The following is an 18,353-nucleotide window of genomic DNA, read 5'->3' on the forward strand; positions in this document are numbered from 1 at the left end:
TCCCCATACATCAGTATGAACCAATTCTAACCTTTCTGCCTTGGGAGTCTTGCCAATCTTTGTAAAATTGACTTTCTTTTGTTTTCCAAAGATGCAATCCTCGCATAGTCCGACATCTACATTCTTTAGATCCGGCAGCTTCCCTTTTGACAGAAGTATCTTCATTCCTTTCTCGCTCATATGGCCGAGCCTTTGGTGCCATAGGTTTGATTTTCCATCAGCATCTGCTACTGCAATGATATTCTCTAAATTTGAGGTTACATAGAGAGTACCGGTCTTCTTACCACGAGCAATGACGAGTGCTCCTTTGGTAATCTTCTATTCACAGCCTGAAAAAGTTGTACTATATCCTTCTCCATCAAGCTGTCTAACAGAAATCATATTTCTTTTGAGGCCAGGAATATGTCTCACTCCTGTCAGCTTCCAGGTGGTCTGGTTTGGCAGCTTTAGTCGGATGTCTCCTTTTCCGACGATCTTCAAGGTTTCATCATCAGCTAGATGAACCTTCCCAAAATCACCACTGACATAGTTCTCCATGATTTCTAGGCATGGGGTGGAGTGGAAAGATGCCCCTGAATCCAAGATTCATGATTCAATCGGACTGTTGACGCTTAAAATCATGGCATGACCTGTCTCCTCCGTCATGTTGGCAGATTCCTGTGCGCCGGTATTTTTCTTCGGTGCTCGGCAATCTCTTTTGAAGTGACCCTTCTTGCCGCAATTATAACAGGTAAAATCTTTATTTCCTGTTCTTGATTTGCCCCTTCTGGATTTTGATCTGCCACGATTTGAATTTCTTTCTGAAGTTCTCCCTCTAGACTTCGTGTGCAAGGCTGAGGAGGTTGATGCTTCACCCGATTCTCTTCGTCGAATTTCTTCACTCAATACCAGATCCCGAACATCGTCGAATTTTAATTTGCTGTTTCCCGACGAACTGCTGACTGCTGTAACAGTAGCATTCCAACTGTCTGGTAGAGATGATAAGAGAATTAAAGCTCGAACTTCATCATCGAACTCAATTTCCACTGAACTCAACTGGGTTGTGATTGTGTTGAGTTCATTTAGGTGTTGTGTCACCGATGCCCCTTCCGCCATCCGTAAATTGAATAATCGCCTCATCAAATGAACTTTGTTTGAGGCCGATGGCTTCTCGTACATACTGGAGAGAGCCGCCATAAGACCCGCCGTCGTCTTTTCTTTTGCTATGTTAAAAGCAACATTGCGGGATAACGTCAGTCGGATAACTCCGAGGGCTTATCTATCGAGAAGAGCCCAATCTTCATCCTTCATGCCCTCTGGTTGCTTTCCTGAGAGAGGTTGATATAGATTTTTCTGGTACAAAAAATCTTCAATCTGCATCTTCCAAAAGCCAAAGTCCGCACCATCGAACTTTTCAATTTTCACCTTCTCTTCGTCTGCAGCCATCGCTCCCACTCGAATCTAGCTTCGTTTGGATCGTTTCTGACAATTCTTGTGAATCACCGTGTATTAGAACACCACCATCGACAAACTCGTATCGCCGACCGAATTTCACTATTCACGAAATTCACTATTCACGTGAATAGTAATGAATAGTAACCTCGCAGAAAATTTGACAAAATTCACAACCAAAAGCTCTGATTACCAGTTGTTAGGAAAATAAACCGAGTACAAGTAATTTCTCTATAGTCAGATTAGTGAGAATACGAAATAAAAGCGGAAAAATAATACCCGAAATTGATAATGGAGTTCATCCAATTGTGCTTACGTCTCCGGACTGCTGCAGATCTTTTACTAAGAGATAAAATTTACAGGTGTTTACAAAACACTCACTACTCACAAGAAAACTCTCTAGTATTGAGAGAAATAAATGATTTGGGATGATTTTGAAACTAAATGGGTAAGGGTATTTATAGTAGAAACTTAGGGACTAATCTTTGAAAATACCCTAAAGTGCAATGACTAAAGTGAATTTACCCATTCCTATTTTCAACAAACATCTACCAAAATTTTACCAAACTTTGAAAAATATTTTTCAAAAAAACATTTACCAAACTTTGAAAAAACATTTTCCAAAGTTGATTGCCAAACTTTGAAACTTTTAACATCCCCACAATAAAACATCCGGTTCAATACATCAACTCGTGGAGATTCGACTCGACTAGGCCTATCGTAAGGCAGCCAGAAATCATTCCAAACCGAGACAGTGGATCCATTCCCCACCCTCCATCGAAGACCCTTCTTTAACAGACCTCGAGCGCTCTATATATTCCTCCAAACATAAGACGAAGATGAACCCAACCTAGTATTGAGAAAATCACTCGTCTGGTAATATTTAGACCGGAGTAACCGACTTACTAATGACGAAGGATTTTTAGACAATCGCCAACCTTGCTTTTTTTAAAAAAAACAACATTAAATTTTGTTATGTCTCTGAAACCCAGGCCACCATTATCCTTTAATTGACTCAGATCACCTCATGAACACCAATGGATTTCATGTTTTTCTGCTGATTTTTGTCACCATAACCAGGCCATGATCCATTCAAGCTCTTTACAAAATGTTTTTTTTTTTTGAAGAAAACAATTCATTGCAAATATTGGGATTGCTTGAAGAACATATTTCATGAAAACATCTTTCCCTCCCTGTGATAAAGCTCATACACACCAACTCCAGTTTTGATTATGAAAATTTTCCTTCAAGTTCATAAAAGCTCCTTTCTTATCTCGCCCCATAATGGCTAGGAGAGCCAAATACTTCTCAGGATTAGAAAAACTTTCAAAATACGACAGACGACATAACGATTCACATCTATCACATTCAAACTGAAGAAGATACCTGATTTGTCACAATTTATTTGTTGGCCTGAACTGTTACCATACACCATCAGGATAAGTTTTATTTGTTGAGTCGTTCTTGGCATTGCCTCCCCAAGTATAAGACTGTTATCAACAAATAAAAGATGAGAAATAACGGACACATATATGTTTATCTTTACTCCTTGAAACTCACCCCTCTGAATAACCCATCGGATTAAAGTTGAAAGTCATTCACTACAAATTAAAAATAAATAAGGACTCAATGGGTCCCCTTGACGAAGCTCCATTTGAGAAACAAATCTCTCTCCAAATAACACATTTAAAATGACCGAATAAGAAACTATGATCACACATCTTTTCAGTATATCAATCTAACCTGATGCAAATCCTATTTTTCCTATCACCACTCAAATGAATCCCCACTCAACTCATATCCAATTTCAAAGAAAAGTATCCTTCCCTTCCTTCACGTCGCTTCACAAATGAGTGCAATAGCTCATATGAAGTAATGATGTTATCAGTAATCAACCTACCGGGAACAAATGCGCTCTGTGCTTTATCGTTACATGTATCCAGGAAACATTGCATCCTCAGCACCACCATTTTCGAGACTATCTTGTAAAGAACTTACACAAAATAAACAAAATAATCGATATTTAATGTATTGATGATATATAATTTCATTAAATTAGAAAATAACATATTAGAATAAAATTTTAAAATTAGAATTGGAATCACGGAATCAGATGTTGGATTTAAGGTTTCAAGCCGAAACGTATGCTCATCCTTGAAATGGGACATTTGAGGTTTTCCATTACTTGCCCTATCTTGAATGCATCATTGTTATGGTGTCAGAAGCTATATCTATTGATGCCTTTGTCCTTGCAGAATGTTTCGTTTTATATGAAGGTTGCATGTTTTTGCCCTTGCAGAATGTTTCACTTTCTATGAGAGTGGAACATGCACTCGCTGTAAATTATATGTTCTGAGGTTGTAATTCATATCCACCACCCAGGTCCTGCAAGAAGTTTTGAGATGCTATTCAGTACCTGAAAATTTGTTTGGCAAGGTTTGCATCATTCCATCATCGTAGATGAGGTTAGTTGATTACAATGAACAATTTATGATTTCCTAAATACTGGTTTTTTTCTCTTTTGGTCATGTACTTGGTTTTTGTAACTGGTAACACATTCTGGTATTCCAATGTCTATTATTACTGCTATTATTATTTGGTTTAGAGGAACATTACAATGGCTGGATGTCCATTTTCTCCTTTCTTTAGTTTCTTTATTTACGCAGTTATTAATTAATTTAGTTTCATTGTTCCTGAAATAGACTGAAAAGATCCCAATAGATGAGATTAAGAGAGAGTTGAACGCCACTGGGTTGTCAGAAGAGGCTATTGAGGAACTATTACAAGTCCTTTCCATAAAGTCATTGACTAAGTTGGAAGGTTGGTTTCGCTGTATATTATTCCCTCAAAGAAGTTTCTATGTCCATGTTAAAAGCTTCAAACAGAAAACTGACTGTAAATTATTCAGATTTTCTGAAATATGTCAAAATATTTAAATTCTAATTGCGTGTCCTGTACTCTTCTTAAATGAAGAGATACTTGGAGGTGCCGGGGAAGCTATTGCTGACTTGAAACAACTATTCTCACTTGCTGAAAAGTTTGGTTACTCCGATTGGATTCAGTTTGATGCATCAGTTGTTCGTGGTCTTGCTTACTACACGGGTATTGTTTTTGAGGTTAGATTTATGATATAGTTTTCCCTCCATTGATATAGAGTGTGGTCACTTACATAAGAAACTGAATTTGAAAGGACAGTTCATGTTTTATTCTCCAATGTCTACTTGCTGATGGCAATTTGTTATTGTTGCCAAGAAACTAAATTGGTTTAATTTTTGTGGGAGTAATCGTGTAGTGTCTTTCTCTAAGGGCCAGAAGTCTTATGACATATTGAAGACCTTGATTATTAGTTTAGTAGAGATGTAATTGGTCTTTCAACTTGCCAGACGTTATAATTATAGAGCTGAACCCTGATCCTCAGAGAAATTATATCCAAACCGTGTTAATAGCATTAATTTTTCCTATGAGTGTATGATATGTTCATTTGCCTGTGGCCTGTACTATCAGGTTTAAGCATGGAAAGTCTCTTTGTGGTGTTTCTCTGTTTTATCTTTCAATCATTCAGTTGTTTCGTGAAAATTATAAGCTTATTGAAGTCTTTAATATAGATTTATCTGTTATCTTTGCTCTTTTTGAACTTTCAGTTTGACATATTTTTTCAGGGTTTAGACCGAGAAGGAAAGCCGAGAGCTATTTGTGGTGGTGGGCGATATGATCGGTTACTTTCTACTTTTGGCGGGGATGATGTTCCAGCTTGTGGCTTTGGGTTTGGTGATGCTGTCATTGTGGAAGTAACTGAGAGTCTTATTTCATATACAAATGGTACTTTATATATATTAGTCAATCACGGATCATTATGGTATGATAAGTCATGTTACCGGCGTTTCATTTTTGTTAAGAAAAAGAAATGAAAACCAACATGATCATGAATTTATCTAAATTATGAAACAAAATAAAATGTAAGTGGATAAACAGAAGGAGAAAAATAGAATGAATGTTATATGATTACCACCTGTAAGGTCTATGAATCATGTCATAAAAGCAATTAATAGAGCATCACTTACCACTATCATCCCCCTCGTTTGACAACTTTATTCTCTTTACTCTCTGTGGTTGAGTTGGTTACAAGTGTGTATATAAATATATGTTTCTTTTTTCCCTTTCGGATGGATCCTATCATTTGCTCACTGCTTTTTTTGGCATGTGTGGGGATTGTGTTCAAAGTTGCTCAAGGAAAAGGAACTCGTACCGGAACATAGCCTTGAAGTAAATAACATTGTTTGTGCACTGGATCGTGATCTTCAAGGAGTAGCTGCAACAGTTGCTAGTAAACTCAGGGAGAAACGGCAAAGTGTTGATTTAATCTTGGAGAGCAAACCACTTAAATGGTACTAATACGAACGATGCCCTTTAAGCTACTTGGACGGGGTTGTCAAACAATTTCTTTCATGTTTTGCCATTCGAGTAATTGTCATTTTGATTTCATTTTCTTTTAGGGTGTTCAAACGAGCGGCACGGACAAATGCACAAAGATTAATATTGGTAGGAAATACCGAGCGGCAGAAGGGTATGGTTCTTGTAGAAGTGCTTTCATCCGGTGAACAATACGAGATTAAGCTGGACGAGTTGAGTGAAAAATATTTATTCTTTGGCAGCACCTTTTATGATGCTCATGCTTTATGGACATGTCTCATTTTTGAAGATTCGGCTAATTATATCCTTACATTACAGCATAATATTCTATCATAATACTTTGTAAAATTGATAGTTAAATAATACTTTTTTAAAGTCGTTAGAAAATGCATCCTTTGTAGTGATGAGATCGGGATTGTATCCGGAAAGGCGGACTAATATATGGTTAATATACAATGTTATCGGATACATTAAAAGATATTTGATAAATTCGGTTTAGCGCTATCAAAAATATCGAGTAATAATAATGTAATAGGTGGAAATCATGAAGAAATATTAAAAAATTTGGCAACCGGCAAACTTAGCTTGTCGGTTTGTGTCGATACTTTATAAAAATATATTAATCCATAACAATATAACATGTAAAAAAAATGATAAAACCGGTTTATAAATGACAAAACAGGTAAAGCGCTACTGGATATATTGAAAGTGTCGATACTTTATAAAAATGTATCTATCTATAACAATATAACAGGTAAAAAAATGACAAAACCGGTCTATAAATGACAAAACAGGTAAAGCGCTACCGGATATATTGAAAGTGTCGATACTTTATAAAAATGTATCGATCCATAACAATATAACAGGTAAAACAATGACAAAACCGGTCTATAAATGACAAAACAGGTAAAGCGCTACCAGATATATTGAAAGTGTCGATACTTTATAAAAATGTATCGATCCATAACAATTTAACATGTAAAAATATGATAAAACCGGTCTCGAAATGACAAAACCGGTAAAGCGCTACCGGATATGTTGAAAGTGTCGATACTTTATTATAAGCATCGACACTTTTAGAATTTAAAAGAGAAGAAGTTATAGCGCTAATAAAGTGTTGATACTTTATAAAAATGTATCGATCAATAACAATATAACAGGTAAAAATATGATAAAATCGGTCTCGAAATGACAAAACCGGTAAAGCGCTACCGGATATGTTGAAAGTGTCGATACTTTATTATAAGCATCGACACTTTTGAAATTTAAAAGAGAAGAAGTTATAGCGTTAATAAAGTATCGATACTTTATAAAAATGTATCGATCAATAACAATATAACAGGTACAAATATGATAAAATCGGTCTCGAAATGGCAAAACCGGTAAAGAGCTACCGGATATGTTGATAGTGTCGATACTTTATTATAAGTATCGACACTTTTGGAATTTAGAGAAGAAGTTATAGCGCTAATAAAGTGTCGATATTTTATAAAAATATATCGATCCATAAAAATATAACAGGTAAAAATATGATAAAATCGGTCTCGAAATGACAAAACCGATAAAGAGCTATCGGATATGTTGATAGTGTCGATACTTTATTATAAGTATCGACACTTTTGGAATTTAAAAGAGAATAAGTTATAGCGCTAATAAAGTGTAGATACTTTATAAAAATGTATCGATCCATAACAATATAATAGGTAAAAATATGATAAAATCGGTCTCAAAATGACAAAATCGGTAAAGAGCTACCGGATATGTTGATAGTGTCGATACTTTATTATAAGTATCGAAACTTTTGGAATTTAAAAGAATAGAAGTTATAGTGCCAATAAAGTGTCGATACTTTATAAAAATGTATCGATCCATAACAATATAATAGGTAAAAATATGACAAAATCGATATCGAAATGACAAAACCGGTAGTAAAAAAATGTGATTATGTGGTCATTTTTATTTCAGAATTTTTATTTTTTAATACGAAAAGTTAGATATTTTAAGCAAAACTCAGTAAGAAAAGAACAAAAACTTTACAGTAACAAAAGAATAACATTGAATATTTAAATACAATGTTACCGGTTTAAATATATATGTTTAGTTAGAAAATAGGTCAATATAAGCGCTACCTATTACATTATATAAGCGCTACCTAATATATTATTATACTTGATAATATTTCCGGTTAAATGATATAACATAACCGGTCTAAATTTTAATCGATTACTTATTTAATAGATCACGCCGTTTTTTAACCATTTTTTAGAAGCCGCAAAACAGGATCACCCGATGAGATCCCAGGAATCCAAAAAATTAACTTACCCTGGAATCATAAAAAATTCAAACACCAAACTCAAATTTGGATGCCACCATATATATATTAGGACCATTGGAACCTTCGCAGAAGGGGCACTTGGATGCCACTTTCATTGGTCATCTTCAGTAAAAACTATCGTCTTGTTCCATTGGCGTTGGGATATTTCTCTTTTATCGCAATTTGCAAGCCTTAAATTCTTCTTGATCTCACAAAATTGAATAATATCATTATTTTTAAATAAATTATGCGTCAAAGCCAATCGTTTCCTTCACCACGTGTCCATTTTATAACATGTGTGGAGTGTGGACTCGGTTCTTTCCCATTTCTCTTTCTTCTTCCCCTCTTTTGTATCTCCGATCATCTCTGTTCCTTCAATTCCTCTCCTGATACATATATTTTTATTAATAATAATCTAATTATAATGGCTAAAACATCCGCTATCTTCTTCTGCTCTCTCTCTTCATTTCCTTCTCTCTCTCCTTGGAGAGAACCCAATTATTTCCTCCCAAATTCCTTCAGATTCTCCAATCGTCCCTCTCGAATCCTTCGTTTCTCTTCTAAAGCTTCAGAGTCCGGCGGCTTACACGGTGACGATTCTTTTGGTTTCTTTCCTTGGTCCCCTGCCGACAACGGTATTAAAAAAGAAAACATTTTTTCCTTTGATTTTAATAATATTTAATCATCCATTCTTTTTAATTGTTTGATCTAAGAGAGTGAAATCAAAAGTTAGGTACCCGAATCTTCAAATATTATTTTACGTTATTTTTTGTTATCAAAATCGGAAATTCGCCTTCACCGGAACAGGTGTAAGATATCTATGTTATATATTGAAGTTTCTTATTATTCGTAACGAAGTAGATGATTGAATTGAATTGATTAAGGGGTCATAGGTGTTAAAGGTAAATCTAAGACGAAATATTTTTTTTAAAAAGTTTTGCATTGTGATTTGATGTGATACTATTTTCTTTGTATTTTACTCAAATTTGCAGATTTAGAATGGGTTCAAGAGGAGAGAGTCACTTTGTTCACTTCAGATGGACTAATTCAAATTGGAGGCTCAATGGTTCCACGGCGTTTAACTTCTTCTGACGTGTGTATTCTTACTAACTGGGTCAATTTATGGTTTTCATCCCTATACTATATGCCCAATTCAGTGATTTAGTCCCTGTTTTATTCTTTAGTCTAAGTCATTAACATTGTTAAGAGATCCGTAAATCAGCTGATGTGATTCTTTTAAAGAACTCGAAACCCAAGATTTCTTATTTCATTTGAAAGGTAAAATTATGGTTATTAAAATAATTGTTTTCCACTAATTTAGTGATTTAGACTAAGGCATAATGTTAATTGGTAGGTCTAAATTGTGCCAAGTTTGGGGACTTAATCCCCAAATTCAGTATAGCACAAAGATGAAAACTTCACTCTTTCTTGCTTAGGGTTTTTAAGAGCTATCAAAGATTATGTTGTTAATTGACCTAAAGAAATGGAATTTTAAACTTAGATGGCATATAGGACTCTAGTCTTATGTTTTTGGTTTATTTATCGGTTCATCCTTTTAGAATATTCTGTTATCTGGGCAGAAGAAGCAGGGGAAGTCAAAACCATCACAAAGATTACAAAGGTTTCAAGAGAGTGATTACATGGATCCTAACCAAGGCTTATGTCTAGGTGCTCTTTTTGACATAGCAGCAACAAATGTAAGAAACTCCCATGCTGTTATTTTGTCATGACCTCAAGGTTTCAATCCTAAAAGACTTGAGACATTCTGTTTGGTCAATCTAGGGACTTGACATGGGCAGACGGCTTTGTATCATTGGCTTTTGCCGTTCCATTGAGATGCTTAGTGATGTTGTAGAAGATATCGTTTTAGAGCACGGTGGGGAGGTATGCAGCATTGGACCGGAATCATCTTCCCTTAAATCGTTATCACATTCCATTTTTACATACGTAAAGAAATTGAGTTGAAAATCTTAGTTTAAAATAGTGTACGAGACATTCTAAACTAATATTTCGTAAAATAACCTTAACTTTTAAGATTCTCTCACCATATCTTTTGTATTAGCTCCTTGTTCTTTTATCAGGTACCATAGTTCATATTGATGCTTGGTACTTGAATATTGACATCTAGGTGAGAAAAGTTTTAGTTCGTATCTTGAAAGCTTGATAGAATTTGTCAACTAGTAACTGAAACTGGGAGTAAGCAATATTTTTGTTTGTTTAGTCAGGGATTCGGGTGTAGCTATCAGGTATGAATATGGATCTGAAACAGATATGGTAAACTGTTTTCAAGTTTTCCCATGTATTTGGAAGATCCTTAGAGGTCATATCACTATATCCATGTGTTAGAAGTGGATATTCTAGGAAAACGAAGAGTTTGAGCAACATAGGTCACAATTGGTGGTTGTTGACCCTATTTTCATATTTTTTAAGTGGACGTACAAGTCTGCTTTGTTTACTAAACAAGCCATGAAATTGTCTTTGCTGAGCTTTCCATGTAGAATCACCAGCTTTAAGTCGCCTTCCATTTTAGTAGCTTTCTTAAGCTTTGAATTGAAAGCAATATGTTATTATTAGAAATCTCTTGGTTCACTTTCACAATGCGGTTTAATATACTCCTAATTTGCTCTCTTACACTCATTTCAACGTGTAGCATATCTTTCCTTTGTGTTCTTCATTTGTATGATCATTGTTTCTCGATCCTTTTGAGGGTTTTCTTGCCTTCTTGTTTCTACTTTTAGTTTTGAGATAATCTTCTATCCATATGGGTTCAGGTCGTTACGGCGGAGAAAGCCATCAAGGGTGGTTTGCATGAAAAGCTTACCATGACAGTTGCAGTGCCATATCTGTGGGGTGTTCCCCCTGCTTCCGATACGCTTCACCTTGCTGTAAGAAGTGGTGGAGGGATTGTTGAGAAGGTTTATTGGCAATGGGACTTTTTGTAAAAAAAAAAAACATCATGAATTTCTTCTAACCATTATTACATTGTGGACATCCTTTGTGTATGCTGTACATATATAACTGTTGTATTCAAACTCATCAACCCAATTCATTATTTGGGAATTTCCAATTGATTATTCTTAGTTTTCTGTTTATGCCTTCAGCCTTGAGTAATGGAGTTTGAATTTGATTGATTTTCGTTTTCAATGCTGGTGTTTGGTTTGATGTACGAGTAATTATTTGATTTTGGTGGTTAGATTTGTTTGTTCAATAAAAATGAATTCGATTCTTGATTATTAATATTTGAGTTCAAGTTCCACACTACGGATTCAAGATAATAGATACTCGAGTGTTTAGCTTATCAGTTTTATATTTGTAACGAATAACAATTTTATCATTTTTTATTAATCTCGTATAATTATAAAGTAGTTCTTAGACTCTTAATATTAAATGTTCAGACCATTAATATTCTCGGTGCTCGAACCTGAATCCTTGAAGAATAACAATAATTCTTTTATCATTTGAATTCATAAAAAACAGTTGAATGTCTATGAATATTTTAAATTTGTTAACCAAATTACCATTATTAAGATATCGTCCATGCTTGGAGCCATAGTTAAGGGACCCGATCCGAGCTCTCACTAGCCGCAACCACCTAACTTTGTTTGGATTTTCTTGCATTTTCAAAAGTGAGTCATATCAATCGTCGTTAGTAATTAACGGAGATTTAATGCGGTTTCTGTATTTTTTTTATTTGACTAATACTAGTCTGGTCATTTGTGATTAATGAAAATTTAATGATTTGTGATTTGATTGATATAAAAGTAAAATAGAATAAAGTATATAAATGATATTCGACTATATGTAATATTTTATTAAGTCTTTTAATTATTAAAAGTTATAAAATGATTATTTAATTATAAAATATTATTTTATTAAGCCCCTCGATTATAAACAGTTACAAAATAGTCACCCGACTATATATTATGTTCCAGAGTCATCATTTTTGTTAAAAAATTGACGGTTGTTTAAACTAGATGTTAACATGATGACTAAGATATGATATTCGTTGAGATTTATGAATCAAATTTTATCATATTATAGTCAGCATGTTAACATTCGGCTCAAAATACTGTTAGTTTTTAACAAAAATGACGAGTTTAAAATATAATGAATAGTCAGATGACCATTCTATAACTTTATAATCAATAAAATTAATAAAATAATATTTTATAATCAAATTATCTTTTTATAATTTTTAATAGTATAAGTAAAGTATACCGAGGGATTAAACATGGATTGAAACTGTCATATTGATTGCTCTCTAACAAAAAATATCTGCTAAAACCTTATCCAAATCTATGTGTGTTACAAATTCAAACAAAAGTCCAAATCTTCTTTTTCTTTCTTATTTTGGCATTTTCTAATTGTTTGATTCACTAACTGGTCCAAATCTATGATATGATTGCTTCTTGATTGAACATGTTTCTTTTTCAGTTGGGATAAATCTCACCACCAGGAAGTGTCGAATGTGCAGAGTTCCCAGGTAATGGAATTCTAAACCTTAAACGTGGGTGAATGACGAGTAGGATCTAATGGAAACTATGTTCTTCCTCCAAAAGGGTCCTCAAATTTGTATCTATTTACCAAGCGTTGTTGCTTTTAAGAAAGATAGCCCTTGTCTTTCATTTGAACACCGATTCGATTCTTACAACATTCCAAGGTAATGCAAACATCACTTCTTTACGCATTAAAATTGCAGAAAAAAATTATAAAAACCAGTCAAGTGTTAACTGAAGTTCTGAGTTCCGGAGGAACTTGATAAACTTTATGCATTAAGCTTTTGAAAAGAGAAATTCGAGTCGAATACTCGACAATGATACAACTAAATTTGGACATTCTTTGGAGTCGAATACTGGAGTAACTTGTGAGCACACACGTACCACTTTTGTGAGTCCTCTAAAGGTGGCAACCCTCTTGGTCTTTTGCTTTACTAATGGTTGTTGCTGCCGCACTTCTTCAACCAGCATGTCTTCCTTTTCCCCCCATATTTTCTCTGTCTTCTTCTTCATGAGCCACTTTTGCGCTAGCTACCCCTTCTTCCATCTTCCGATGATCCCAAATGGCTGCCTGTAAATCAAATTAAAATGGTGGTGATGAGACCCTAAAAATGGAAGCCGAGAGAGAAGTTTATATTCCTAGAATCAGAGATGGAAAAAAAGATGTTACTAGTGGTATTTCGATTGATTATCCTTTATTTTTAATGCTTATTTGTAATTTATTTTAAATGTCTTTTAATTCTCTTTTAAATAGAATTAAAGTGTGCTTTACAAATAATGATTTTGCCCTTATTTGGTTTTAATAGTGAACAATTTCATTCATCTGAGATATCCCTAAACAAATAATTATTTTAGAAACACTTTCTTTGGATAAACATGTTATGATTGGTTTGAATTGGGGGAAGAGTAGCTTATTTTTCAACAATTTAGAAGCAAATTCATATCGAAAGACAGCGACCCTTTACAACCAGGCTACTGCAAACAGATACGCCAATGGCCTACAAATAAAACCAAAGGGAAATAGAATCACCAAAGTAGCATAGCATAATCTGACTCGCCCTGGGGTGGAAGTGCTTCATGGTGATGGAGGAAACCCCAAAATGCCAAAGGATCGAAGTTGCCCTATAACAGACACCTCCCTTGAAGAAGAAGGCGACTGACTAAATTCAAATAATAATAGTGTAAGTAAAGGATGGACAGCATTTGAGCCACCCCCGGCTGCCTGGTTTTGAGCATTTGGAAGACAATGGAAGGGGTGGCTCCTGAGAGGGGTTGATATTGAAGCCTCGTATGGGTTGATATAGCAAGCTAGTGTGTGTGTCAAAGAAAATGTCAAGAAAAGGGTGATGTTTTCACCTTTTTTTCTGTTATTAAAAAACAAAAGATGAAAAACGAGGTTGGTAGTTTCAGCATCACCCAGGGGATATGCCATTGCCTATTTCCCACCACCCTTAATTTGCACCACATATATCTTTTCATTTTTCGTTGCTTACTACATCTCCTTTTCCAATCCCCTTCGTGCTCGACAGACAAAATCCAAATATCTATTCAAAACTCTTGTCCACTGTTCGAGAAATTATTTTATGGTTCCGGCTCACCACGTCTCATATGTAGTCTCGTGAATTATATCTATTAATTTTAAAATAACTTTCAAATAATTGTTCATTCTTTTTCAAGTTTAATAAAAATAAAATTAAACTATATCAGTGACCACCTAACTATAGCCCGTTTTCATTTTGATCACTTTTTTTTTTTTTGAAATTTTGTCAATTAGGTCATTCGACTATTTAAACACATTCAATTAGGTCACTTGCCGTTAACATTTAATGAAAATGATGACGTGACAATTAATAAAATTAGTATAATTACACATTTGGTCATCGTTAATTATAGGTCGCTAGTGCCAAATATAATGATAACCGGAGGATTTAATTTATTTTATTTAGTTTCCACCAATCAGGGTATTACCCTCTAGTGAAAAGAAAATTAAAAATGGTAGAGAGAAAACATGGGACTCAAACCAATATCCCTTGGGTGAAAAAGTGGAAGCTTACCCACTAGGAAATGTACAAGAGATTAGACACCAAGGAAGGACAAAACGGCATCTTCAGGCTAGCAAAATCCAGGGAGAACAGAAAAAATGATCTAGGTAGCATTAGGTTTATTAAGGACAGCAATGTTGTTCTTTTAGTGAAAGATCATGATATTAAGAGGGTTTGGGGTAGTTACTTCTTTGGCTTATTTAATGACGGTGCCTCTCCCTGTAGAGATAGTACCGTTGATGGGTCAACCGACCATCATACTACGACCAATGACTGCCCTACAAGTAGGATTGGGTTTGAGAAAGTCAAAATGGCTCTTAGAAAGATGGGGAGGGATAAAGCTGTCGGTCTAGATCAAATTCCTATTACCGTGTGGTTGGCCCTAGGAGGAGAGGGAGTTAAGTGGTTGACCAACATCTTTAATATTATTTTAGAGACTGCCAAGATGCCAGAGGAGTGGAGAGAGTCTACGGTGATACCAATCTATAAGAATAAAGGAGATCCCCAACGTTGTGGCAGCTACAGAGGTATTAAACTACTCATCCATACCATGAAGCTACGGGAAAGGGTGATAGAGGCTAGGTTGAGACAGGTTTCTAGGGTTTCGAAAAACCAATTTGGCTTTATGCCAGGCAGGTCTACTACGACGGCGATTCATCTACTACGACGGCTTATGGAGAAATATAGGGAAAAAAATAGAGATCTTCACATGGCGTTCATTGACCTTGAGAAGGCGTATGATAGCGTTTCCCGCGATACGATCTGGAAGACCTTGGAAACGAGATGGATATCAACTGCTTATATCCGAGCGATTCGTGATATGTACTATAGATCTACTACATATGTCAGGACTACAATTGGCGACACCGAGGCATTCCCGGTGGAAATCGCACTCCACCAAGGGTCGGCTCTTAGCCCTTACATCTTCGCCTTGATTATGGAAGACATTTATTTTGCGACACCAGACGGTGTTCCATGGTGTATGCTTTTCGCTGACGACATTGTCCTAGTTGATGAAACAAAAACTGAGTTGAATAGTAGACTGACTACTTGGAAGACTGCTTTGGAAGAAAAAGGTCTAAGGATCAATATTGAAAAGACAGAGTATTTATGTTCAAACTTCAGTGGGAACCAAAATGATGACGATGTAGAAGTATGCATAGAAGGACACGTTCTATCCTCAAAGGATTGTTTCAAGTACCTAGGATCTATGATTCATAAAGATGAGGGTGTGGATGATGACGTTACACACCGTATAAAGGCAGGATGGCTAAAGTGGAAGGCTGCTATTGGAGTTTTGTGTGACAAAAAGATGGTTTTAAAACTTAAGGGAAAATTTTATAGAATGGCAATAAGACCATCGATGTTGTATAGATCAGAATGTTGGGCAATCAAGAAGGATCACGAAATGAGGATGGAGGCCGCTGAAATGAGAATGCTTCCATGGGTATGTGGTAGGACTCTGTGGGACATGACACCAAACTCTGCTATTAGGATGTCCTTGGGGGTGGTGCCTGTATTCGAAAAATTGAGGGAGGGAAGACTACGATGGTTTGGGCATGTCCTTAGGCGACAACCATCGGATGCGGTCAGGAGGGTAGACTCAATTACAGTCGACGGTACCAGAAGAAGAGGATAACCAAGGCGGAAGTGGGAAGACTGCTTGAGATCTGATTTGAAGGATTTAGCCCTTACCGAGGACATGACCTCTAATAGGAAAGTATGGAGACTTAAGACCAGGGTAGCCGAGTAGTGCGGGTCACATCCATAGGGTGTATCATATTTGTCTTCTTTTAATGCCTTTGTAGTAATTTCCATGACTTCTACTTTTTATACGCTTCTATCATTAGAATTTATAAAGGCTTAGAACTAGGGTAGCGGAGTAGTGTTGTCTTAGTTTAGGTTTTAAACCCATTTGATTATATTCCTTCTCCTAGCTTACTATCGTTGACTTTTGTGTATCATTCTCTTCATGTTTCCTCTTTCAAATTTAGTCGGGTCTTACGTTTCTATCTATATGCAGAGATTTTTACGCATAGACCTATTTGCAGGAATTACTTCCCATTACAGGCGCGCATATGAAGACTGCATATGAAGAATGTTCAACTAAGTATTTTTATTTATGCATGCATGCACTGCATTTGATCGTTTATTTTTAATTTTCTAACTACCGGAGGTCTTCAACGGAAGCTGCTCTCAACCTGGCGTTGGGGGCAGCCTACTACCCTACCTCTCCCTTACCCCATTGCATATAGGAATAGGGTTTTGTTGTTGTTGTTGTTGTATATATCTTGTTTTTTTAGTATAATCTTAAATTCTTAATATTAAATATATTTTAACTTAAAATCACATCTTAACATTAAAAAATATATTTTGTATTTTTCTTAATTTATTAAATATATTTTATTCTTATCTTAACTAAAAAATATATTTTAATCTAATCTAAAATTTATTTTATTTTTATCTTAACTTGTTACCTACACTATATTCTTAACTTAAATTATTAAATATATTATATTCTTACCTTAAATTATTAAATATTATTTATTCTTAACTTTACTTAAAATATATATTTTTATTTTAATTTAAAAAATATTTTTTATTTTTATTTTAATTTAATAAATACATTTTATTTTTATTTTAACTATAAAAAATATTTTTATCTTAATTAAAAATATTATAAGAATAAATTTAAATATTTAAGTTAAAGGTAAAAATATTTTTTTAAGTTTAGAAAAGACTACAATATTTTTTTACTTTAGTTAAGATAAGAATAAAATATATATTCAATTTTATTAAGATGTGAATTTAAGTTAAGATATATACAATATTGAGAATTTAAAATTACACTAAAATACAAGTTATATAGCACATGTAGGGCGTTTTTCACGAAAAATCACCGGTGACCGGTATATTTACCGATCTAACACCAGTCAAACTATATTTCCCGATCTTACACCCTTAGCAGTAAAGCACACCCCCTGCACCGCGCTATATACTGATTTGGCGCCACGTGTGGTAAGGCGCGCCCCCTGAAGCGCTGCTTATGCTGACATGAATACATGTGTGTAAAGCGCGGTCATTGGGGCGCGCCTTATGCCACGTAGGGGTATAGCGCGGGGCAGGAGTCGTGCCTTACCTTTAATTCTGGTTTATATATAGTGAGGGGCAGGGGCCGCGCCATACCTTTAACTGATATAATTATATAAGGCGCGATACAGGTACCGCGCCTTGTAACTTTTCCCGGCTATAAATACCCTTCTCCTCGATTAAGTTCCTCACATCTCCTCACATCTCTCCTCTCAACTTATAAATTAATACAACAATTCCGTCAACGAGTCAATAATTGTTACAATTTTCTCATATTTTATTCAGAAGTTTGTTCGATTTTTCGTTATAAGGTAATTTTGTGATAATTTTTTTTATTATATTTATTGTTTATTATGATTATTTGAAAAAATATTATACTAATTGTTATCAATTAATTTATGTGTTTATAAAATTAGAAAGCGGAAATATACGTCGAAATTGTTTTGCGGTACAGGTAAAAATATAAAATTATATTATTTAAATTATTTAAATTTATGTGTAAAAATTTTATTCTGTTATATTTTCATACATATATTATTTATTTAATAAGCATTGTTTCAATTATTTTTT

At 34.8% G+C, this 18,353-nt stretch overlaps 2 protein-coding genes across 4 annotated transcripts; both read left to right on the forward strand.

Moving 5' to 3' along the window:
* Positions 1-3,958: 3,958 nt before the first annotated feature.
* On the forward strand, positions 3,959-6,202 carry LOC120128630 (histidine--tRNA ligase, chloroplastic/mitochondrial-like). The gene is made up of 6 exons (XM_039146284.1): positions 3,959-3,973; positions 4,134-4,251; positions 4,405-4,547; positions 5,091-5,219; positions 5,653-5,816; positions 5,925-6,202. Exons 1-6 carry the CDS (start codon positions 3,959-3,961, stop codon positions 6,175-6,177), a joined length of 822 nt encoding a protein of 273 aa, XP_039002215.1. The 3' UTR covers positions 6,178-6,202.
* A 2,286-nt stretch (positions 6,203-8,488) lies between these two features.
* LOC120128766 lies at positions 8,489-11,197 on the forward strand. Of its 3 annotated transcripts, none has more exons than XM_039146398.1 (5): positions 8,489-8,790; positions 9,148-9,248; positions 9,739-9,852; positions 9,938-10,039; positions 10,927-11,197. In XM_039146398.1, the coding sequence occupies exons 1-5, from the start codon at positions 8,580-8,582 to the stop codon at positions 11,095-11,097; spliced, it is 699 nt and encodes a 232-aa protein (XP_039002329.1). In that variant the 5' UTR covers positions 8,489-8,579; the 3' UTR covers positions 11,098-11,197. The 3 variants fall into 3 exon arrangements, with proteins under 3 accessions (XP_039002329.1, XP_039002328.1, XP_039002330.1); XM_039146397.1 differs by having other exon boundaries at positions 8,490-8,790; positions 9,736-9,852; positions 10,927-11,195; XM_039146399.1 differs by lacking the exon at positions 9,938-10,039 and having other exon boundaries at positions 8,490-8,790; positions 9,736-9,852; positions 10,927-11,194.
* The last annotated feature ends 7,156 nt before the right edge of the window (positions 11,198-18,353 follow it).

The sequence above is a fragment of the Hibiscus syriacus genome, unplaced genomic scaffold (genome assembly GCF_006381635.1).
Source record: "Hibiscus syriacus cultivar Baekdansim isolate YM2019G1 unplaced genomic scaffold, ASM638163v2 tig00110482_pilon, whole genome shotgun sequence".
Lineage (NCBI taxonomy): Eukaryota > Viridiplantae > Streptophyta > Magnoliopsida > Malvales > Malvaceae > Hibiscus > Hibiscus syriacus.